This window comes from Xenopus tropicalis, chromosome 5 (genome assembly GCF_000004195.4).
Source record: "Xenopus tropicalis strain Nigerian chromosome 5, UCB_Xtro_10.0, whole genome shotgun sequence".
Classification (NCBI taxonomy): Eukaryota; Metazoa; Chordata; class Amphibia; order Anura; family Pipidae; genus Xenopus; species Xenopus tropicalis.
In genome coordinates, this window is record NC_030681.2 from 151,325,017 (window position 1) to 151,350,060 (window position 25,044).

At 47.1% G+C, this 25,044-nt stretch overlaps 1 protein-coding gene across 2 annotated transcripts in view; it reads right to left on the minus strand.

The window, feature by feature from the left end:
- Nucleotides 1–400: 400 nt before the first annotated feature.
- Nucleotides 401–25,044, minus strand: part of msra.1 (methionine sulfoxide reductase A, gene 1) — a 125,250-nt gene continuing 100,606 nt past the window's right edge. For both annotated transcript variants that reach the window (XM_031903080.1, XM_031903081.1), the window contains exons 5-6: nucleotides 17,005–17,109; nucleotides 401–699 (exon numbers count right to left, since the gene is read on the minus strand). In XM_031903080.1, coding sequence (XP_031758940.1) covers nucleotides 416–699; nucleotides 17,005–17,109 — 389 coding nt within the window. In that variant the 3' untranslated portion in view covers nucleotides 401–415. The remainder of the gene's footprint in view (nucleotides 700–17,004; nucleotides 17,110–25,044) is intronic.

The following is a 25,044-nucleotide window of genomic DNA, read 5'->3' on the forward strand; positions in this document are numbered from 1 at the left end:
CCATTCCCCCTATGCCCCTTCCATTCCCCCTATGCCCCTTCCATTCCCCCTATGCCCCTTCCATTCCCTCTATGCCCTTTCCATTCCCCCTATGCCCCTTCTATTCCCCCTATGCCCCTTCCATTCCCCCTATGCCCCTTCCATCCCCTCTATGCCCCTTCCATTCTATCTATGCATCTTCCATTCTTATTTCCAAGTGACAGCCTTTCAGATAAAGTGACAGTTCATAAAGTCTGTTATTGTGTTAATATCTCTGGGCCACATTCTGTTATTGGGTTTCCTTCATTCCCATCAGCCGCCCGTTACAGCAGCGATGGGCGATATTTCCGGCACCTGTCATGCTGTGACCTTGCCTCGCTGGAGTCCATTCTGCGCATATGTCTAATGCACACTCAGCTGTCACCTTCCACTAAATTTATGCACTTGCTCCCTTAATGCCACATTTACCCATATGGAGAGGAAATGAGAGAGAGAGCGGAGCATGATAAAACTCGCTGCTGATTTTATTTAGGGAAAGAGCTGCCTGGGAGCCTGACACGATATCATTCAATATGGCAGGTTCAGCCATGTGTGTTCTGCAATAAAGCCTTACCTTTTGGAAATCTTCTCTGGACTTCAAAGCTGCCTCCGCCTGCTCCATAGTGTAGGTGTAGATGGCAGAGCGGTACATGGTGCCCACATCGTTGCCTTGGCGCATTCCTGGGGGGGAGAGAAAGCACAGATGCACCACATGGAATAAAATAGGTCTCTATTGGGGCTGCGCTTCTAGGCACAACTGCATGTTGGAAAGAATGTATAAAATACTTTGTATTTAGTGAAGGGCCAATGTGATCCAATCCTTTTACTTTCAGGCCAATGATCATATCATAAAGTGGCCCCTATGTTGGCCAATCAAAAGGGCATCTGTTATAAGTTCCAGGCCAGCGCCAGTATTGGTCCGTGTATGGCCAGCTTAATTTCATTTTTTTGCAAGGATAATGTGTAGTCCAGACCAGCTTCTCAGCTGTGCCACAAGGCAAGGCATCTCCTTAAGAGCCAAACAATTTTAAATCTAGCATTGCTTTTTGTTAAAAATCATATTTTTTATGCTGCATATTGGGCCCAGAATATCTGACCCATTATTGTGCGACTCTGTGCCATGAATGATGGGAAACATGAACAGTCTCTGTAAAGCACCGTGCAATGTGCCGGTGCTATATCAGAATAAATTAACCAAAAAATCGTCTTTGTGCCCTGAAAAGCCACAGGTAAACAAAGGAAAAGCCCATTATTTGCAGAGACAACGCACCGCCTCAGCTGAGCACGAGGCCACCGCTAAGGTTCTTTCAGGACAGAGTCGGCAAGGACAAGAGATGGGGCTGTTGTTCCCCAGGAACAATATGGAGGAACAAGAAGCAAACAATGAGCACAATGAAAGAAAGCTGGGAGATGTGTGTGCGCTCACCGGCAGCTCTGCCATTAGGCCTTTCAGCAGGATGAGAAGTAATTAAGGTTTATTGCAAAGGCACACAATAGGGATGGAATCTTGGCGCTCGAAGGGTGGAGAAAGGGGCAAAAGCTGAGGCCGAGAGATTGGGGGGAGAGAAAAGGAGAGAACAGACTGACACGTGTCTTTTCTGCATTAAAACTCTGACGGGAAAAGCAAATTTGACTTCAGACACACATAGGGCCTTATGCAGAAATGGGCAAAGAATAAAAATATAGGCATTTCCAAGTAGTCAGCTCCCTAGAGATGTAGGTAGGTGGGACCATGGGAAGCCAGGTCCCTAGAGATGTAGGTAGGTGGAACTATGGGAAGCCAGGTCCCTAGAGATGTAGGTAGGTGGGACCATGGGAAGCCAGGACCCTAGAGATGTAGGTAGGTGGGACCATGGGAAGCCAGGTCCCTAGAGATGTAGGTAGGTGGGACCATGGGAAGCCAGGTCCCTAGAGATGTAGGTAGGTGGGACCATGGGAAGCCAGGTCCCTAGAGATGTAGGTAGGTGGAACTATGGGAAGCCAGGTCCCTAGAGATGTAGGTAGGTGGGACCATGGGAAGCCAGGTCCCTAGAGATGTAGGTAGGTGGGACCATGGGAAGCCAGGTCCCTAGAGATGTAGGTAGGTGGGACCATGGGAAGCCAGGTCCCTAGAGATGTAGGTAGGTGGGACCATGGGAAGCCAGCTCCCTAGAGATGTAGGTAGGTGGGACCATGGGAAGCCAGCTCCCTAGAGACATACATAGGGCCTTATGCAGAAATGGGCAAAGAATAAAAATATAGGCATTTCCAAGTAGTCAGCTCCCTAGAGATGTAGGTAGGTGGGACCATGGGAAGCCAGGTCCCTAGAGATGTAGGTAGGTGGGACCATGGGAAGCCAGGTCCCTAGAGATGTAGGTAGGTGGAACCATGGGAAGCCATGTCCCTAGAATTGTAGGTAGGTGGGACCATGGGAAGCCAGGTCCCAAGAGATGTAGGTAGGTGGGACCATGGGAAGCCAGCTCCCTAGAGATGTAGGTAGGTGGGACCATGGGAAGCCAGGTCCCTAGAGATATAGGTAGGTGGGACCATGGGAAGCCAGGTCCCTAGAGATGTAGGTAGGTGGAACCATGGGAAGCCATGTCCCTAGAATTGTAGGTAGGTGGGACCATGGGAAGCCAGCTCCCTAGAGATGTAGGTAGGTGGGACCATGGGAAACCAGCTCCCTAGAGATGTAGGTAGGTGGGACCATGGGAAGTCAGCTCCCTAGAGATGTAGGTAGGTGGGACCATGGGAAGCCAGGTCCCTAGAGATGTAGGTAGGTGGGACCATGGGAAGTCAGCTCCCTAGAGATGTAGGTAGGTGGGACCATGGGAAGCCAGCTCCCTAGAGATGTAGGTAGGTGGGACCATGGGAAGTCAGCTCCCTAGAGATGTAGGTAGGTGGGACCATGGGAAGCCTGGTCCCTAGAGATGTAGGTAGGTTGAATAATGGGAATTCAGGTCCCTGGAGATGTAGGTAGGTGGAATAACTGGAAGCCAGGTCCCTAGAGATGTAGGTAGGTGGGACCATGGGAAGCCAGGTCCCTAGAGATGTAGGTAGGTGGAAGCTTGTATAGAAGAGCAACACAGTGATGGAAAAACAAAATGGCACCAGTGTTAGGCAATTTCAGGGACTTTACTGGTGGTTTAGGTACAACTTCCAGCATTCCAGCCTGTTGACCAGTCCTGAAACCAGATTTCACCTGACCCCTATCAAAGCATTGTACTAACGTACAGAGCAGTGCATATCAGTATTGCTACACAGAGATACATATACATACATAGATACTCTTTCTCAGTGCTGTCCAACTTATTACAGGTAGTTGGCCGATTATTCTCATTTAGCATGTTCAAGGGCCAGATTAAATTAATATGATGATGTAATTTTACCTTTTAAAAAAATATGATGATGTCATATAAGGAGGTCTATGAAGCCATTGAGCAGACTGGGGGCCATAAAACCCCTCTTGGCTGAATTTAAAATGTCGGGAAGATACAGAAATATTGTTCAACTGAAGGAGACCAAGCGCCGACCTTAAGCAGAGAATAAAAGGCAGCCGGTAATCAGCGCTAAACGATGATTAATGATGTCAGGCCTGGGTGCCCCTGGGCTCTGCCCGGGGAGGAGAGATGGCTGCTCACTCGCCTGTGGATACGAGCGCCTTATTTAAATGCAGATTTGGGGCACAGTCAATGACTTTCTGCCGATGCCATCACCAACATGGCAGCCTGGGGATCTGTAATCGTTGCACGAGGAGAAAGGACAATCGTTTTCTGCATTGGGACTAATTGTTCCAGAGTGGAAATGTAATTGTTAAATCAATTTTTAATATTTATTAGGTGTAACTAAGGAAGCAGCCCCCCCGGTGGGGCCCAGAATGTGGGGACTGCTTCCTCTAAAGCTTCAGTGAACCCCTCACCCCACCACTTAGAAAGCGGTCGGAAATGGGGGACGTGAGAGGCGGGTGGGGAGGGGGGACGTGAGGGAGGGGTGGGGGGGAAGTTGGGACGTAAGAGGCGTGTGGGGAGGGGGGACGTGAGGGAGGGGTGGGGGGGAAGTTGGGATGTAAGGGAGGGGGGAAGTTGGGATGTGAGGGAGGGGTGGGGGGAAGTTGGGATGTGAAAGGCGGGTGGGGAGGGGGGACGTGAGGGGGAAGTTGGGATGTGAGAGGCGGGTGGGGAGGGGGGGACATGAGGGAGGGGTGGGGGGGAAGTTGAGATGTGAGGGAAGGTTGGGGGGGAAGTTGGGATGTGAGGGGGGGGAAGTTTGGATGTGAGGGGGGGGGAAGTTGGGACGTGAGAGGCGGGTGGGGGGACGTGAGGGAGGGGTGGGGGGGAAGTTGGGACGTGAGAGGCGGGTGGGGAGGGGGGACATGAGGGAGGGGTGGGGGGGAAGTTGGGACGTGAGGGAGGGGTGGGGGGAAAGTTGGGACGTGAGAGGCGGGTGGGGGGACGTGAGGGAGGGGTGGGGGGGAAGTTGGGACGTGAGAGGCGGGTGGGGGACGTGAGGGAGGGGTGGGGGGGAAGTTGGGACGTGAGGGAGGGGTGGGGGGAAAGTTGGGACGTGAGAGGCGGGTGGGGGGACGTGAGGGAGGGGTGGGGGGGAAGTTGGGACGTGAGAGGCGGGTGGGGGGACGTGAGGGAGGGGTGGGGGGGAAGTTGGGACATGAGAGGCGGGTGGGGAGGGGGGACATGAGGGAGGGGTGGGGGGGAAGTTGGGATGTGAGGGAGGGGTGGGGGGGAAGTTGGGATGTGAGAGGCGGGTGGGGAGGGGGGACATGAGGGAGGGGTGGGGGGGAAGTTGGGACGTGAGGGAGGGGTGGGGGGGAAGTTGGGATGTGAGAGGCGGGTGGGGAGGGGGGACATGAGGGAGGGGTGGGGGGAAGTTGGGACGTGAGGGAGGGGTGGGGGGAAGTTGGGATGTGAGAGGCGGGTGGGGAGGGGGGACATGAGGGAGGGGTAGGGGAGAGGTTGGGACGTGAGTGGCGGGTGGGGAGGGGGGACATGAGAGGCGGGTGGATGTGGAACAGGAGGAGTGGGTAGCGCTTGCTTTGAGCGCCTGACCCCTCTGAAAAAATATATGCGGAGGGGCCCAGCCTGCAACCCAAGCACTATGTGCGCATCCCATTTAACACCCGTAACCTCTAACTTCCCCCTACCCCACCTCCCCTCATGTCCCAACTTCCCACCAACCCCTCCCTCACACCCCCCCCCTGCCCCTTACCCAGTCTAGCTATGCCATCTGTGGCGCCCACAAAGGCTTAATTATTACACAGATGCAAATGATCAATATGGTAAATAGCACACAATTTTTAAAATATATTTGTGTACAAAAAGCGTCACTTCCTATAACAGTGTTAGGGTGTAATTCACCAGGGCCACACACTAAGGGAACCCCTGGAAGGTCGGTAAGTAATCCCTTGCATCCTTGCCCCTGTATTAGTATATGGGTGCAGAAGTGCGCCCCCTAGTGCTCATTCACTTCCAGTCTGAGGCAGTGCTGCAAACCAAACCCTAAACAGCAGGAGGTTGAGAAGGCACTCAAAGGCCTGAGCCTGCCCCCGCCCCTTTAGCTGACATCAGAGATGACATCAGAATGGGGCGGGCTCCGAAACCGCTATCCCAGCAAAGAAGAGGCTACCTATCTGGAGCCGAGCTGCAGCGAATGAATGAAAAGTCACGTGCGCAGTGGCTGGGCAATGATAACCCTCACCTGATGTGGTGGCCCATTTTTAAGGTGAAAACTAGGGTTTGCACCTTTTCATGGGCCCCTTACTGTGAGACTGGGGGCAGAATCAAATAGGCAGTTCTATGATGCAAAAGGGGTGGGCCTGAGATGTTTGGGAGCAGAGCTGCTACACCATGGGGCAAAGAGAGGGAGAATCAACTAGTGATCCCCAACCAGTGGCTCGGGGGCAACATGTTGCTCCCCAACCCCTTGGGTGTTGCTCTCAGTGCCCCCAAATCAGGGAGTTATTTTTGAATTCCTGACTTGGGGGCAAGTTTTGGAAGCCCAGAGACACAGTTTTACCCCAAGCAGAGCCTCCTGCAGGCCACATGGGGCTACCAAATAGCCAATCACAGCCCTTATTTGGCATTTTTTCATGCTTGTGTGGCTCCCCACTACACATCTACCAAAAACCCATCTCATCCACAGGCACCACAGGTTTCGGACCAGCCCACACAGCACCAAACCTATGTGCCTCCCTACCTGAATGGAAACATTGCTGCTGAATGCAATTCGTTTAGGGTGCAGGGCAGGGTGCGAAGTGCAAAAAAAGGAGGAATGAGCTGGCTTTTTGCACTCTAAAGAACATGGGTAGAACATGAGAAGAACGTGGGTAGAACATGGGTAGAACATGGGAAGAAAGTGGGTAGAACATGGGTAGAAATGAGTCTGAGAGAAGACGAGGAGGTGAAGCGCTATGAGTACTGGGCGGAGAGGGCTGTAGGGACTGGGATATTAATCCTACTGAGAAGCAAGGGCAACATTTCCACTCAATGTACCATGGAGGCTATAAATTAGCACTGCTGCTGAGAATGAAACATTTGTTATCCGGCTGCCCCAGGGGCCAGTATATCACGGGCAATAAATTGGTGTCAGTTCGCTGGAGAGCTGTCAGTAGGGGCACTATTATTCCCGTCGTAGGATCCCGTGTAATTTAGCAACGCGACTGGAAACCCCATTATGGAGCAGACAGAACCGACTGAAGACCTAACCGAGTCTTTCATACAAAACAAATGGACCCCAGTGATTGCAGGAGCCTAATCCTACTACAGGGCGTTTATATGGGGTTATCGGTTGTTCTATGTGTTGTAACAGATGGTGGCACGTTAGCTTTCTGCCCCGGGTGGGTATATCTGAGATAAATATCCATTGCAAATACCCCAACTGCACTCATCCCAGGGTAATTATTATATTTGTCTGAAATAGGTAACTGAATATAATGCTGAAGGGCGTGCAGGCAATATGTCTCTGTATTCGTAGCTGAACTTCATGTACCGCGGGCCAGAATTTTTATGGCCTACATGGATTACATGGAGGAGGGCTGATAATGCCAGCCAGTTTTGATCACTCCCCTTTTTTAAACCACACCCATGTTATCACAAGAGGTTTTATGACCATACCTATATTAATGGTGGTAGCACAGCAAAAACCCAAATTGTTGGTGCTCACTGTAGGGATATCACCTTTCATTCATATGTAAAAAAATGTGTTTATATAGGGGAGGCAAAGTATGGCACACACAGGCAGCATAGGGCAGGCCGAGTATGGCTCACACAGGCAGGGTAGGGCAGGCAGAGTATGGCACACACAGGCAGAGTATGGCATACACAGGCAGGGTAGGGCAGGCAGAGTTTGGCACACACAGGCAGCATAGGGCAGGCAGAGTATGGCACACAAAGGCAGCATAGGGCAGGCAGAGTATGGCACACAAAGGCAGCATAGGGCAGGCAGAGTATGGCACACACAGGCAGCATAGGGCAGGGAGGGTATGGCACACACAGGCAGCATAGCGCAGGCAAAGTATGGCACACACAGGCAGGGTAGGGCAGGCAGAGTATGGCACACACAGGCAGGGTAGGGCAGGCAGAGTATGGCACACACAGGCAGGGTAGGGCAGGCAGAGTATGGCACACACAGGCAGGGTAGGGCAGGCAGAGTATGGTACACACAGGCAGCATAGGGCAGGCAGAGTATGGCACACAGGCAGCATAGGGCAGGCAGAGTATGGCACACACAGGTAACATAGGGCAGGCAGAGTATGGCGCACAGGCATCATAGGGCAGGCAGAGTATGGCACATAAAGGCAGCATAGGGCAGGGAGGGTATGGCACACACAGGCAGCATAGGGCAGGCAGAGTATGGCACACACAGGCAGCATAGGGCAGGCAGAGTATGGAACACACAGGTAGCATAAGGCAGGCAGAGTATGGCACACACAGGCAGGGTAGAGCAGGCAGAGTATGGCACACACAGGCAGGGTAGAGCAGGGCAGGCAGAGTATGGTGCACAGGCATCATAGGGCAGGCAGAGTATGGCACACACAGGAAGCATAGGGCAGGCAGAGTATGGCACACACAAGCAGCATAGGGCAGGCAGAGTATGGCACACACAGGCAGGGTAGAGCAGGCAGAGTATGGCACACAGGCAGCATAGGGCAGGCAGAGTATGGCACACACAGGCAGGGTAGAGCAGGCAGAGTATGGCACACACAGGCAGGGTAGAGCAGGGCAGGCAGAGTATGGCACACACAGGCAGAGTAGAATTCGAATTAGGTTCGGCCAGAAGAATACTGCTAAAAAAAACATCTTAGCCGAATCCTAAACCGTATCCTGGATTCAGCGCACCCCTATTTCCAAAGAAATGCTCCAACCACTACCCTTGTGCATGGTGCCTAACAGCTCAGTTTTCCAATAAAAATCTGCTCAGATCTGTTTTGGCCTTTGGGTCCCGCGGGCAGCTCGGCCTTTAGGAACCCAGCATAATAAGGAGACTCGGAATTGTGGGGGTCGCATAACCACAGCTGATAAAATGACATGTGACAAAGCGCAGGGCTGCTCTGATCAAGCGAACGTCGTGACATTTGTGTAATGTATTAGAGTGAAACTTTCCGAGAAAGTCAGTGGGAGAGAGCGCGGGCGCAGGAATCACACAAATATCCGCGTTTCTCACTGTAATTAAACGCGCCCTTTAATCGCACAGATAAAAACAGCGCAACACGTTTGTTGTCAGGACGAGAGGTGCTTTTTGATCTCTAAACGTGTTACCGACATTCCCCCGGGGTTTAACCATGAATACGGCAGCTCTGTCTGAGAGTAAATGATATAATTACTAATATTCTTCTGTTTGGAGCTGCGTGATGGGTTTATTTGTTTTTATTCCCAAGACTGCCTGTTAAATTATGATTAAATATTGTTTCGTTCCATGTTCTAATAATTATGGTTTGAGATATCTGACGGTTTCGCTCCGGCGTTTCTCTCCCTGTGTTTTATTAACCGTAGAGGGAAAAAACTCATAGGATTCGCTTCCGTGTTCCATTGTTTGGAAACTTTCTTGTAATATGGAAACGGCACCGGCAGAGAACGGGGCTGTAAAAAGACTTGGGGAGCAACACAAGCACCATAAAAGTTCATGGAGGAGCCAAATAAGGGCTGTGATTGGCTATTAGGGGCCTCTATGCACCCTATCAGCTTACAGGGGCTTTATTTAGTAGGAAATCTTGTTTTTATTCAACCAAAACTTGCCCCCAAGTCAGGAATTCAAAAATAAAAATACATTTATAACAGGTATGGATGATTTCTGAGAACAAAAAGAACAACTCATACAAAATATGCTGCTGCCGGATTTGACTTGAGAGGCGAGAGGAAGCCGCCATTCTATCTATAAGGATAGAATGGTGCTGTCTGCCCATTCAGTGCTATGAAGGAAAATCCGGCAGTGGGATACGAGGGGAGATTCTGCTAACGCTCACAAGATGGCAATATAATCCGCGCATAATGGCCTCCCCGCTCTGCGCGCGGCACTAAAGTAGGCCATGTAGGCACGGCCATCAAACCCTCCCAAGTGGAGCAATTTGGAAGCATATAACAGAGATTATCCTTTGGCTGAGATCAAAGAGAACATGAAAAAACAACAATTTCTCCCCCAAAAGGATCAACTTATTGTTTCCTTATTCAAACCGGCCAAACTGCACTCCCGGCACAATAAAGGCGCCTCTCTGCGGCCGACACTGAGTGCAACTGCCAGTTATTGGAGTTTTCCTGCAGTTTTTCCGATTGCAGCTTTTGCTTCATATAAACGGCGCCCCCGAGCAGCAATGACTAAATATACTAAATATATATATCTATAGGCAAGAATCGCGAATACGGTTCTTAAATGATTTAGCTTTTTGTTCAGCAGCTCTCCAGTTTGGAATCTGAGCAGCTATCTGGTTGATAGGGACCAAATTACCCCAGCAACCAGGCAGTGGTTTGAATATGATACCAAAATATGAACAGGAGAACACCTGAATAGAAAGATAAGTATTAAAAAATAACAACAACAATAACATTGTAGCCTCACAGACCACTGCCCACAACCCAGGGCCTCGCACCAACATCAATGTTTTAGTCCCTCCTCCCCGTCAGGATTTCAAATGATGCAGAAAGAGAAGAACTGTTTTGCAGCTGGATTTCAGTATATAAAATGGGATTTATTCCTACTTGTTGAAGGAACAGATGACAGGGATAGGGATATTAGGGGTTTCTGTGCTGTGTGGGGCTCTAACAGATTTGAGCCGCTCATAAAGTTTTATATACACGGCAGTAACAATTATATAACATTATGCACGTTGATAGAAGGGCGGCCATATGTCAGACAGTAGCCTTTCCATTATAGTAAAAAAAAAAGAAAAGGCGGCAGTACAGCAAGGGAAATATTTTGGTTACTTTCAGACATTTCTGCTGAAAAAAAAGGAACAGCACCCCTAGTGGTATTAAAGGGGACCTGTCAACCACACATAAAAAGCTGTATAATAAAAGTTCTTTAAAAATTAAACATGAAACCCAAATTCATTTTTTAATGAAATCATCCATACCTGTTATAAATGTATTTAAAAATCTGAGCCGTCAATCATATATTGCCTGCCCCGCCTCTATGCCGGAGGCAAGTTGCCCCAGGGACTGGTCCGATTGCCATCTTGGAGTCAGGAAGGAATTTTTTCCCCTCTGGGGCAAATTAGAGAGGCTTCAAATGGGGTTTTTTCCTTCCTCCAGATCAACTAGCAGTTAGGCAGGTTATATATAGGCATTGTGGTTGAATGTGATGGACGTGTGTCTTTTTTCAACCCAACTTACTATGTTACTATGTGGGGGGAATACAGGGGTATGGGAAATAGCTCTTAGTACAAGTTGCCCCAGGGACTGGTCCCATTGCCATCTTGGAGTCAGGAAGGAATTTTTTCCCTTCTGAGGGAAATTAGAGAGGCTTCAGATGGGGTTTTTACCTTCCTCTGGGCCAACTAGCAGTTAGGCAGGTTTTATATAGGCATTATGGTTGAACTTGATAGACGTGTCTTTTTTCAACCCAACTTACTATGTTACTATGTAAGAGCACCAAGTGGCACGCTTGCACTAAACAGGGTCCCCATAAATGTCTCCTTATGTCTTCTGTGTCTATTGCTATCCCAATGGACAGGGTCAAACTGACCCAGAAGGGCATTAGAAGAAAGATCTCATGGGCCCTACCAACCCAACCAGTATCTGCGGGCCCCTCCACCAATCATTTTGCATCGTCCACGAGAGTGCCGGAGAGGGAAGGTACAAGGCATGTGTTGGGGTGGAAGAGCATGGTGGGGGGTAGAAGATGTTTGGAGGGGTGGATCCTTGAGGTGCTGGCCACAAAGGTCCCTGGACACCCCAGATAATAAACTATATCATAATTTCCACTTAACTTGAGGAGTGAGGGGTTGGAGTGTAAGGGAAATAGTCAAACTAATCCCCACTTATAAATAACTTATATATAAATATATAACAACAGCAAAGATAAATAAAAAGGGCAACAACTAAGTTGTGTTGCAATAAATATTCCACATTTTTATTAACCTAGAGAGAATGTTGTAGGCAACGTGTAAATTGCCTTTCGACTGTAGTGTTGGGCTGGGGACATTCTAGCTTTTAATAAGTGTGCAGCTGTTCCCTCACGAGTAGAAAACATCTGCTCATTAGCAAGACAATGTAATAATTAAGTGTGGATCATGCATTCTTTATGCATCAGCTAAAAACAGTCCCCGCACTTGCAAAATGCTGATAAAAACATATCAAAATAGAACCTTCATAGCAGTCAACTCAGCTGCAGATAGACCTCTCGTGGGCTTAGGAACCAGATCTCCTGGCCTCCAAGTGCCACTGCTCCTGTGCTCAGCCATGTTAGAATTATATTAAATAGGCCATGATGATGGGAAACCAAACCAAAGCCTCTGTGAACTTATGTGTTAATGCCATAAAGCTGGAATATTAGTTAAAAAGAAGGGTAGGTCAAAGCATCATGGACATTACAGCACATTCAGAAGAATATCTGCAGCAAACCATGTTTTAGCACTTTGCTTCCTGCTTTCCACCATAGATGAATTGCTGTAGGTCTTTGGGCTCCATTTTGGAGCAAACAGAAGTGCTGGACAGACCATGGACAGAGAAGCTCTCTGCATGACCCTCATCAACTACTGTCCACATACTCTTAATGACTCTTAGGGGCCTATTCATCAAAGTACGAGTTCAAATCCCGAAATGGGTAAAATTCGGATTGGATACAATAATTTCTGATGATCGCAAATATCACGAAAATGCTTACAAAAAAAGCGTATTAGTCACGATAATTTCGTATTGGCGATCCGAAAGTCGCGAAATTTTCGTATCTGAACGATCATAAATGGCGGGAAAACCTTTCTGACTTTGAACCTTCTGTGCCTGATTTTGGAAGCCTCCCATAGGGCTCAATGGCACTCTGCAGCTCCAACCCGGCCCAAGGAAAGTCTCCCATAGGGCTCAATGGCACTCTGCAGCTCCAACCCGGCCCAAGGAAAGTCTCCCATAGGGCTCAATGGCACTCTGCAGCTCCAACCCGGCCCAAGGAAAGTCTCCCATAGGGCTCAATGGCACTCTGCAGCTCCAACCCGGCCCAAGGAAAGTCTCCCATAGGGCTCAATGGCACTCTGCAGCTCCAACCCGGCCCAAGGAAAGTCTCCCATAGGGCTCAATGGCGCTCTGCAGCTCCAACCCGGCCCAAGGAAAGTCTCCCATAGGGCTCAATGGCGCTCTGCAGCTCCAACCCGGCCCAAGGAAAGCCTCCCATAGGGCTCAATGGCGCTCTGCAGCTCCAACCCGGCCCAAGGAAAGCCTCCCATAGGGCTCAATGGCGCTCTGCAGCTCCAACCCGGCCCAAGGAAAGCCTCCCATAGGGCTCAATGGCACTCTGCAGCTCCAACCCGGCCCAAGGAAAGTCTCCCATAGGGCTCAATGGCACTCTGCAGCTCCAACCCGGCCCAAGGAAAGTCTCCCATAGGGCTCAATGGCACTCTGCAGCTCCAACCTGGCCCAAGGAAAGTCTCCCATAGGGCTCAATGGCACTCTGCAGCTCCAACCTGGCCCAAGGAAAGTCTCCCATAGGGCTCAATGGCACTCTGCAGCTCCAACCCGGCCCAAGGAAAGTCTCCCATAGGGCTCAATGGCACTCTGCAGCTCCAACCCGGCCCAAGGAAAGTCTCCCATAGGGCTCAATGGCACTCTGCAGCTCCAACCCGGCCCAAGGAAAGCCTCCCATAGGGCTCAATGGCACTCTGCAGCTCCAACCCGGCCCAAGGAAAGCCTCCCATAGGGCTCAATGGCACTCTGCAGCTCCAACCCGGCCCAAGGAAAGTCTCCCATAGGACTCAATGGCACTCTGCAGCTCCAACCCGGCCCAAGGAAAGTCTCCCATAGGGCTCAATGGCACTCAGCAGCTCCAACCTGGCCCAAGGAAAGTCACCATACCGAAGCTTGAATGGATCCGGAACTTTTGTACTCGTTGCAACAATACTATTTTGTTGCGTAATTTTTGCCGCACAAAGTCGCGCAAAATAACGAGAAATTCGGCAAAAATACGCACGGATGTTAGAACGAACGCTTGGAACGTTCGTGGATTAATAAATCTGCCCCTAGGTTTTTTGATTTGTTCCCTGAATCTCTTTGTCACCAGTATGAAGTTGACATAGAGAAGCATCAACTGCGAGTATATTTTTTTTCTGTCCAAATTTAGGCCATTAAAACCTGCTCAGTTTGCAGTGTTCCGTTCGAATCTGAATAGGTGGCAAGTCCAGCAGAGTCCATTCATTACTGTTAGCTGACAAAACAAGTTTTAGTTAGCCCCAGAGATGAATTTTCACTTTGCAAATGGGCTCCTGTTCAGAGAGTGGAACTGGCACAGGATGAAAGCGGACGTAATGATGATATATTTTTGGTTTAATGAATGAAACTGAGATGAGATTTAACATGTTGGCTTGGCAGGAACGAGGGTGCAGCTGTGGGAGTAGAGAAGGAATTAGCAATGGAGGAAAGGCTACACAGAAAGTTACGTCCACTAATCATATCCAGCCGTCTGTGTGCACTTGGCATGTGTCTGTTAGATTATTGTTCCGTGGCAGGAAGAGGAAAAATGCTGGAAGCCACGGTGTCCAGGAATGTTCTAAGCATGCCATCACACTGAGAGGCTGCCAGATTCTGGCACGAGAGACTGGACATATGGAAAGGGAGACAAGATGGAGAATAAGGTCTAGCATAAAGCTTTGGCTTTTGGAGGCAGAAAATTTATAATTTTTACATTCACATCAATGATCAGTCAATCTTTATGGAAGGGTCAGTGCCCTTAATACGCTCTTCCACAGCGTTACTGTATCATTTTTTACCATTAGAAATAATTCTGTTATATTTCTATGGCCAGCTAACATATAGGTTCCCACACTGTGGGACTTGCCCTCCTAAAGGGACCCAAGGCAGTGGATGGGGGGTCAATAATGGGGATAACTAGGGTAAAAATGATTTGGTACCGTAGATATTCATTAAAGTCCAACCTGAAGACCACAAAGGGGGAAAAGATTATATGTTTTCTTACATATAGGCAACACAATTATGAGACTTGTTATTCTAAAGGTGCCCATACACGGGCAGATTATAGCTGCCGATATGGGTCCCTTGGACCGATACGGCAGCTTATCGGCCTGTGTAGGGGCAGAACCGAGGGGCCTGGCCGACCGATATCTGGCCTGAAATTGGCCAGATATCGATCGGCCAGGTTAGAAAATCCAGTCGGATCAGGGACTGCATCGGCTCGTTGATGCGGTCCCCAAACCGACTGCCCCATTGCCGCGGATCTGCCCGTGTATGGCTAGCTTTAGGTGTCCCAAGGCAATGGATGAGAGTGGCCAAGTCTGAAGGACACTCATTTTTCATTCACAAAGGTTAATAACCAGGGCAAAGCTTTCTAGCTTTGGGGCCCTTGATATTCATAAAAGCTAATAAAAGTGGTGAATACGTGCAACAATTCTGTTGGTAGAATCCTTTTATATGTCTACTGAATACATGTAACCTTATGTTGATGGTAGGGAGATCCTTATGATGGACCTAAAAAGTTACTCTTCTTGGATGAATAAACCACACAGTTCCTAAGCAGCAACCTAGGATTCTGGCTCTGGCTCAGGAAATATGTTTTATTTTATTGGATGAATCAAAATATATCAAAACAGGTAAAAAATCCTGGTTAGTCTTGATTGACAAGACGAAAACACGTAGACACGTCTAACTAGGAGTTCACCATTGAGAATCAACATAATATGGGAAATGTGGCTTGGGGGCAAAACAAACTAACACAGTTTAAAAAGTCTAAAGAGATACAAACCTGTGGAACCTATCCGGAACATGTACCTGATGTATCTAAAGCTGATTCACTCATTGTAAAGACTGTCTCTGGCATTGTCTCCTTACAAGGTTATAAATATACACAGGAGACATGGACAGGATCAAAGATATTCAGGACTTCCCAAACCCATCCTTACTGGCCTACTAACAAGTCCAACCCACAACTTGGGAACCTCTGCCTTAGAGATACCCGATGTAGTTTATTAAGTGATGGAAGTTCTAGTTCTAGGTGTGACGCCACTTCCGGTCACAAGTGGGTGGAACACATCTGAGTAGGGACGCCGGCAACCCCATTACCCTAAAGTAAGTCATTTCCACTGCACCCTGACTGAACTAAGTGACTTGTAATACGCTCAAGACATTATAATATGTAAGTGCAATACTTTGCTCTACTTTTAATGACAAATGACACTGTGGGTGCTACCCCTGCTGTTTAATTGCTTTTACAGAAATGGAGTTTTGGAACCTGCTGGTTGTGATTGGTCGGTTACGCTTCCCCTTTGTTGGGGGTCTGTACGTAGCATTTATGCTATACAATCAACAATCAGAAGAACCTGAATTCCCTTACATGCAGTTTCCTTTGGGAGTTTTATAAAGATTGTTTTGGTAGTTTGGTAGTCCACTGATTCGGGGCTGGCATCTCTCTGGCTTAAGGGGAAAACAAGAACTTCTGCAGCCAACTGGGTCGGAACTGTGATGATGTTTTAGGAATAACCAACCTCGTCTGATTAAACTCCCATTCGGCAACCCCAGCCCAAGCTACAAACTGTACAGCAATAAGCTATAATGGCAACTGTATCCTTCCAAACGTGTTGATAACCTGACGCGGCCTGGAAGACCAGAGAGTGTGAAGGGCAACCAGGAAGTCTGGAACACGACTCTGTTCTTCAGGAATTCCCATTGCACAGACTGGGGTGTATTTATCATGCTGTGTAAAAAAATCAGCCAATCAGATTTCGCCATTGGTGAAATTCTGTGAAAATTCGCTGAGGGAAAAGTTCTTTGTACGTCAAATCTGTTCCGTTTCGCTATAAAATTTGTGAAATGGCAAGAAAAATCTGGGAAACGGTGAAAAATTCGCGAAATGCATTTGTTGTGTGTTTTTTTTTGTCGCCTGCGTCTATATTTATATCACCCCCGCTTTTTTGACGTGCAAAATTTGGCGCGGTCATGTCAAATCGGGCACGGTCGTGTCAAAAACCACGGGCAACAAAAAAATAGACACGGGCGGCAAAAAAAAACATGCAACAAATGTATTTTGATCATTTTTCACCATTTTGTGATTTTTCTTGACGCTTTGCAAATTTTATGGCAAAGCAGAATGGGACAGATTCGCTCATCACTATTGAAATCTAATTGCTGATTGGTTGCCCCGAGCAACATCACCGGTAATGCTCCACTCCACTTTTTGCACAGCATAATAAATATATTGGGGCTTTGTGTGCATAGGTGACCCCTACCCTCCCTCTTTCCCTTCAGTAAAGGCATAAATAGGTTTGTCTCGTACAAGCATCTCCAACTCTAAATATCCCTCCGGTAATTAGCAGATAATTAAATACGGGCTAACTCGTCGCTCTACCTTGTGTCGGGTCATGATTCTCCCAAAAGACCTTGAGCAATTTCTCGAAGCTGATGGTTCCCGGCTCATAGACGACTCGAACAACTTCTGCATGTCCCGTCCGTCCTAAACAAGACACAATCCAACAGAATCACCATACAATATGCTGTGCAGGACTGGCTTCCAAATTAATTACAAGTAAATAATGAATTATCTTCCCCTTCCAGCCAGAGTGTCCTATTTAACCGTAATTTAACATCCGCACAAAGGGAACGTTTGATAGATTCCAGTACAATTTATACAGCAACGAGACGCGCCAGTTTTATAGCAAACTCTGTTTTTATTTAGTAGAATATTTATGGAGTAATTAATGTACACCTAGAGGCACATTAACTAAATTTAGGTTTTTTTTTCCGGCCTTGAAAGTCGAATAACTCGACATGGTATAAATTCAAATAAAACACGATCATTGCTGTATTTCTAAAATGTCACGATCATGCTTGAATCGCCTCTGGGAAGGGACTGGGGCTGTGGGATAGCAGGTATAGTAGGGAGAGATGGTGCCTATAGTAGCAGTGGGGGGATAATAGCCTCTGGGAAGGGACTGGGGCTGTGGGATAGCAGGTATAGTAGGGAGAGATGGTGCCTATAGTAGCAGCGGGGGGATAATAGCCTCTGGGAAGGGACTGGGGCTGTGGGATAGCAGGTATAGTAGGGAGAGATGGTGCCTATAGTAGCAGTGGGGGGATAATAGCCTCTGGGAAGGGATTGGGGCTGTGGGATAGCAGGTATAGTAGGGAGAGATGGTGCCTATAGTAGCAGTGGGGGATAATAGCCTCTGGGAAGGGACTGGGGCTGTGGGATAGCAGGTATAGTAGGGAGAGATGGTGCCTATAGTAGCAGTGGGGGGATAATAGCCTCTGGGAAGGGACTGGGGCTGTGGGATAGCAGGTATAGTAGGGAGAGATGGTGCCTATAGTAGCAGTGGGGGAAAATAGCCTCTGGGAAGGGATTGGGGCTGTGGGATAGCAGGTATAGTAGGGAGAGATGGTGCCTATAGTAGCAGTGGGGGATAATAGCCTCTGGGAAGGGACTGGGGCTGTGGGATAGCAGGTATAGTAGGGAGAGATGGTGCCTATAGTAGCAGTGGGGGGATAATAGCCTCTGGGAAGGGACTGGGGCTGTGGGATAGCAGGTATAGTAGGGAGAGATGGTGCCTATAGTAGCAGTGGGGGGATAATAGCCTCTGGGAAGGGACTGGGGCTGTGGGATAGCAGGTATAGTAGGGAGAGATGGTGCCTATAGTAGCAGTGGGGGGATAATAGCCTCTGGGAAGGGACTGGGGCTGTGGGATAGCAGGTATAGTAGGGAGAGATGGTGCCTATAGTAGCAGTGGGGGGATAATAGCCTCTGGGAAGGGACTGGGGCTGTGGGATAGCAGGTATAGTAGGGAGAGATGGTGCCTATAGTAGCAGTGGGGGATAATAGCCTCTGGGAAGGGATTGGGGCTGTGGGATAGCAGGTATAGTAGGGAGAGATGGTGCCTATAGTAGCAGTGGGGGGATAATAGCCTCTGGGAAAGGACTGGGGCTGTGGGATAGCAGGTATAGTAGGGAGAGATGGTGCCTATAGTAGCAGTGGGGGATAATAGCCTCTGGGAAGGGACTGGGGCTGTGGGATAGCAGGTATAGTAGGGAGAGATGGTGCCTATAGTAGCAGTGGGGGGATAATAGCCTCTGGGAAGGGACTGGGGCTGTGGGATAGCAGGTATAGTAGGGAGAGATGGTGCCTATAGTAGCAGTGGGGGGATAATAGCCTCTGGGAAGGGACTGGGGCTGTGGGACAGCAGGTATAGTAGGGAGAGATGGTGCCTATAGTAGCAGTGGGGGGATAATAGCCTCTGGGAAGGGACTGGGGCTGTGGGATAGCAGGTATAGTAGGGAGAGATGGTGCCTATAGTAGCAGTGGGGGGATAATAGCCTCTGGGTAGGGACTGGGGCTGTGGGATAGCAGGTATAGTAGGGAGAGATGGTGCCTATAGTAGCAGTGGGATAATAGCCTCTGGGAAGGGACTGGGGCTGTGGGATAGCAGGTATAGTAGGGAGAGATGGTGCCTATAGTAGCAGTGGGGGGATAATAGCCTCTGGGAAGGGACTGGGGCTGTGGGATAGCAGGTATAGTAGGGAGAGATGGTGCCTATAGTAGCAGTGGGGGATAATAGCCTCTGGGAAGGGACTGGGGCTGTGGGATAGCAGGTATAGTAGGGAGAGATGGTGCCTATAGTAGCAGTGGGATAATAGCCTCTGGGAAGGGACTGGGGCTGTGGGATAGCAGGTAGAGTGGGGAGAGATGGTGCCTATAGTAGCAGTGGGGGATAATAGCCTCTGGGAAGGGACTGGGGCTGTGGGATAGCAGGTATAGTAGGGAGAGATGGTGCCTATAGTAGCAGTGGGGGGATAATAGCCTCTGGGGAGGGACTGGGGCTGTGGGATAGCAGGTATAGTAGGGAGAGATGGTGCCTATAGTAGCAGTGGGATAATAGCCTCTGGGAAGGGACTGGGGCTGTGGGATAGCAGGTATAGTAGGGAGAGATGGTGCCTATAGTAGCAGTGGGGGGATAATAGCCTCTGGGAAGGGACTGGGGCTGTGGGATAGCAGGTATAGTAGGGAGAGATGGTGCCTATAGTAGCAGTGGGGGGATAATAGCCTCTGGGAAGGGACTGGGGGATAGCAGGTATAGTAGGGAGAGATGGTGCCTATAGTAGCAGTGGGGGGATAATAGCCTCTGGGAAGGGACTGGGGCTGTGGGATAGCAGGTATAGTAGGGAGAGATGGTGCCTATAGTAGCAGTGGGGGGATAATAGCCTCTGGGAAGGGACTGGGGCTGTGGGATAGCAGGTATAGTAGGGAGAGATGGTGCCTATAGTAGCAGTAGGGGGATAATAGCCTCTGGGAAGGGACTGGGGCTGTGGGATAGCAGGTATAGTAGGGAGAGATGGTGCCTATAGTAGCAGTGGGGGATAATAGCCTCTGGGAAGGGACTGGGGCTGTGGGATAGCAGGTATAGTAGGGAGAGATGGTGCCTATAGTAGCAGTGGGATAATAGCCTCTGGGAAGGGACTGGGGCTGTGGGATAGCAGGTATAGTAGGGAGAGATGGTGCCTATAGTAGCAGTGGGGGGATAATAGCCTCTGGGAAGGGACTGGGGCTGTGGGATAGCAGGTATAGTAGGGAGAGATGGTGCCTATAGTAGCAGTGGGGGGATAATAGCCTCTAGGAAGGGACTGGGGCTGTGGGATAGCAGGTATAGTAGGGAGAGATGGTGCCTATAGTAGCAGTGGGGGGATAATAGCCTCTGGGAAGGGACTGGGGCTGTGGGATAGCAGGTATAGTAGGGAGAGATGGTGCCTATAGTAGCAGTAGGGGGATAATAGCCTCTGGGAAGGGACGGTGGGAATAGCAAGTAAAAATGAGCAGTTAATAGGTCTGTAGTTGGTATCTCTGGTGCTGAGAGGATTAACAAATAATTCACTACAAATTGCAGTCTCCCTCAAAATACAGTGACTAAAGCAGAGAAGTAAAGTATGTGTTTTGTAAGCTTTAAAACATTTTTATTTTATTTCTTTTGAACTAATGGGCGAAAAAGCATTTCTTTCCTAGGAAGTATTTATTTTCTTTTTTTTTTCAATGGCAATAACAATGTAGAAAGAGCAAATCCACATCTGAAAGGCCAAAATAACAAATCTTTTTTTAAAAATAACAATTTCAAGTAAATTGCTACCTTTTAAAAAAATAAAAAATAAAATAAAAATCTTGTCTGAATGACGGATGGGAGAGTCTAGAAAGCAATAATAAGTATCAAACGACCGAGGAGGATAATTCAGGTCAGGATCTTAAAAGAGCGGCTACTTAATTTCAACAAAATGTTGGTTATTTCCATAGAATGAGATGCACTTAGGCTTATTTGTGTAGCACCGGGTAATATCTCTAGTTGGGTTTATTTAATGGTTAAATGATTCCCTTTTCTCTGTAATAATAAAACAGTACCTGTACTTGATCCCAACTAAGATATAATTACCCCTTATTGGGGGCAGAACAGCCCTATTGGGTTTATTTAATGGTTAAATGATTCCCTTTTCTCTGTAATAATAAAACAGTACCTGTACTTGATCCCAACTAAGATATAATTACCCCTTATTGGGGCAGAACAGCCCTATTGGGTTTATTTAATGGTTAAATGATTCCCTTTTCTCTGTAATAATAAAACAGTACCTGTACTTGATCCCAACTAAGATATAATTACCCCTTATTGGGGCAGAACAGCCCTATTGGGTTTATTTCATGGTTAAATGATTCCCTTTTCTCTGTAATAATAAAACAGTACCTGTACTTGATCCCAACTAAGATATAATTACCCCTTATTGGGGGCAGAACAGCCCTATTGGGTTTATTTAATGGTTAAATGATTCCCTTTTCTCTGTAATAATAAAACAGTACCTGTACTTGATCCCAACTAAGATATAATTACCCCTTATTGGGGCAGAACAGCCCTATTGGGTTTATTTAATGGTCAAATGATTCCCTTTTCTCTGTAATAATAAAACAGTACCTGTACTTGATCCCAACTAAGATATAATTACCCCTTATTGGGGCAGAACAGCCCTATTGGGTTTATTTAATGGTTAAATGATTCCCTTTTCTCTGTAATAATAAAACAGTACCTGTACTTGATCCCAACTAAGATATAATTACCCCTTATTGGGGCAGAACAGCCCTATTGGGTTTATTTAATGGTTAAATGATTCCCTTTTCTCTGTAATAATAAAACAGTACCTGTACTTGATCCCAACTAAGATATACTTACCCCTTATTGGGGCAGAACAGCCGTATTGGGTTTATTTCATGGTTAAATGATTCCCTTTTCTCTGTAATAATAAAACAGTACCTGTACTTGATCCCAACTAAGATATAATTACCCCTTATTGGGGGCAGAACAGCCCTATTGGGTTTATTTAATGGTTAAATGATTCCCTTTTCTCTGTAATAATAAAACAGTACCTGTACTTGATCCCAACTAAGATATAATTACCCCTTATTGGGGCAGAACAGCCCTATTGGGTTTATTTCATGGTTAAATGATTCCCTTTTCTCTGTAATAATAAAACAGTACCTGTACTTGATCCCAACTAAGATATAATTACCCCTTATTGGGGGCAGAACAGCCCTATTGGGTTTATTTAATGGTCAAATGATTCCCTTTTCTCTGTAATAATAAAACAGTACCTGTACTTGATCCCAACTAAGATATAATTACCCCTTATTGGGGCAGAACAGTCCTATTGGGTTTATTTAATGGTTAAATGATTCCCTTTTCCCTGTAATAATAAAACAGTACCTGTACTTGATCCCAACTAAGATATAATTACCCCTTATTGGGGGCAGAACAGCCCTATTGGGTTTATTTCATGGTTAAATGATTCCCTTTTCTCTGTAATAATAAAACAGTACCTGTACTTGATCCAAACTAAGATATAATTACCCCTTATTGGGGGCAGAACAGCCCTATTGGATTTATTTCATGGTTAAATGATTCCCTTTTCTCTGTAATAATAAAACAGTACCTGTACTTGATCCCAACTAAGATATAATTACCCCTTATTGGGGCAGAACAGCCCTATTGGGGTTATTTCATGGTTAAATGATTCCCTTTTCTCTGTAATAATAAAACAGTACCTGTACTTGATCCCAGCTAAGATATAATTACCCCTTATTGGGGCAGAACAGTCCTATTGGGTTTATTTAATGGTTAAATGATTCCCTTTTCTCTGTAATAATAAAACAGTACCTGTACTTGATCCCAACTAAGATATAATTACCCCTTATTGGGGGCAGAACAGCCCTATTGGGTTTATTTAATGGTTAAATGATTCCCTTTTCTCTGTAATAATAAAACAGTACCTGTACTTGATCCCAGCTAAGATATAATTAATATGGAGTTTCTGGATAAGGAGACTCATACTCATATTAAGAAACCACTTTTACACCATCAGATAAATGTATATACCCTCCTGGGCCACCAATTTGTACACACTTTGTGATGGGTCCCTAAAACATTGTGTTGTTCCAATAACCATAGGGAACTTGTTGGGTTGGGTATTCATCAAATGGGTCCATACAATCCTCACCCAGTGGTGCCTGACAGATATCGGGCCAGCAGGACACTGGTTTGGCTCAGAGACCCTGGCCAAGAGCTAGTAGCACCCAAGACAATAGTTCTCCCTTCTCCTTGCCACCTCAGGATACAGTTGGCATTTCTTTGGATGGTTGCTCTTCCGGTAGTCAAGTATGGATTATACCACTTTCATTGATCAATGGAATGAACTTCACCCTATCCTAGCTCTTTCCATCCGCTAATAAACAGGACACAGTTGGCATTTCTTTGGATGGTTGCTCTTCCGGTAGTCAAGTATGGTTTATACCATGTTCATTGATCAATGGAATGAGCTTCACCCTATCCTAGCTCTTTCCATCCACTAATAAACAGGACACAGTTGGCATTTCTTTGGATGGTTGCTCTTCCGGTAGTCAAGTATGGTTTATACCATGTTCATTGATCAATGGAATGAGCTTCACCCTATACTAGCACCTTCCATTCACTAATAAACAGGACACGGTTGGCATTTCTTTGGTTGGTTGCTCTGCAGGTAGTTAAGTATGGTTTATACCACTTTCATCGATCAATGGACTGAGCTTCACACTATCCTAGCACCTTCCATTCACTAATAAACAGGACACAGTTGGCATTTCTTTGGATGGTTGCTCTTCCGGTAGTCAAGTATGGTTTACACCATGTTCATTGATCAATGGAATGAGCTTCACCCTATCCTAGCTCTTTCCATCCACTAATAAACAGGACACAGTTGGCATTTCTTTGGATGGTTGCTCTTCCGGTAGTCAAGTATGGTTTATAGCATGTTCATTGATCAATGGAATGAGCTTCACCCTATACTAGCACCTTCCATCCACTAATAAACAGGACACGGTTGGCATTTCTTTGGATGGTTGCTCTGCAGGTAGTTAAGTATGGTTTATACCACTTTCATCGATCAATGGACTGAGCTTCACACTATCCTAGCACCTTCCATTCACTAATAAACAGGACACGGTTGGCATTTCTTTGGTTGGTTGCTCTTCAGGAAGTCAAGTATGGTTTATACCACTTTCACTGATCAATGGAATGAGCTTCACCCTATCTTAGTACCTTCCATCCACTAATAAACAGGATACATTTGGCATTTCTTTGGTTGGTTGCTGTTCCGGTAGTCAAGTATGGTTCATACCACTTTCATCAATCAATGGAATGAGCTTCACCCTATCCTAGCACCTTCCAGAACTTTCTACCCCAAATGTCAGCCAACAATAAGGCATTGGTCTTGCCTGTTATTACATAGTAGCACCTTTCTATCTCAATGGTTATGTTGCATTCGCTTATATATTGCTTTTATAACGAGGCCGGTGGAATTACATGCCACATCTGGCAGTATTATGGCATTAATATTTGTTGGTCTAATAAAAGTGCTGTGTCTAGAAGTGCAGGTCACACACAAAAAAGACAATATTGATGATCATGATACCTTTTTAATGGAAAAACATAAAAATGAAGCAAGATGTTACAAGGCAACAGGAAATCGGCATTCATTTTTATGTATGTCCAATAATAAAGTATCATAATGTCCAGCAGTAATACAGGTACCCTGAGTTAAGTGTCTTCATTTGCACAGTGTCGGACAAAAAGGATCTGAGATATAAAGCAGGGCACAATGTAGTCTAGTCAGTAGGTGTCTTATCTGCTCTCTCTTTCCCATCGCAACAGGTGATCTCTAATGTTTTTGAACCAAAACTGATGGGATCCATAGGAACATGCAATTTCATATCCCCATGTTGGTAGCCATTGTCCTAAATTTTTGACCAATCATCCCATGGAATTAAGGATTAACTGTACCGCAATGTGTGGCAGAAAGCCTGCTTGTAAATTCAAACCAAGAAGACTTTGGTTGATAG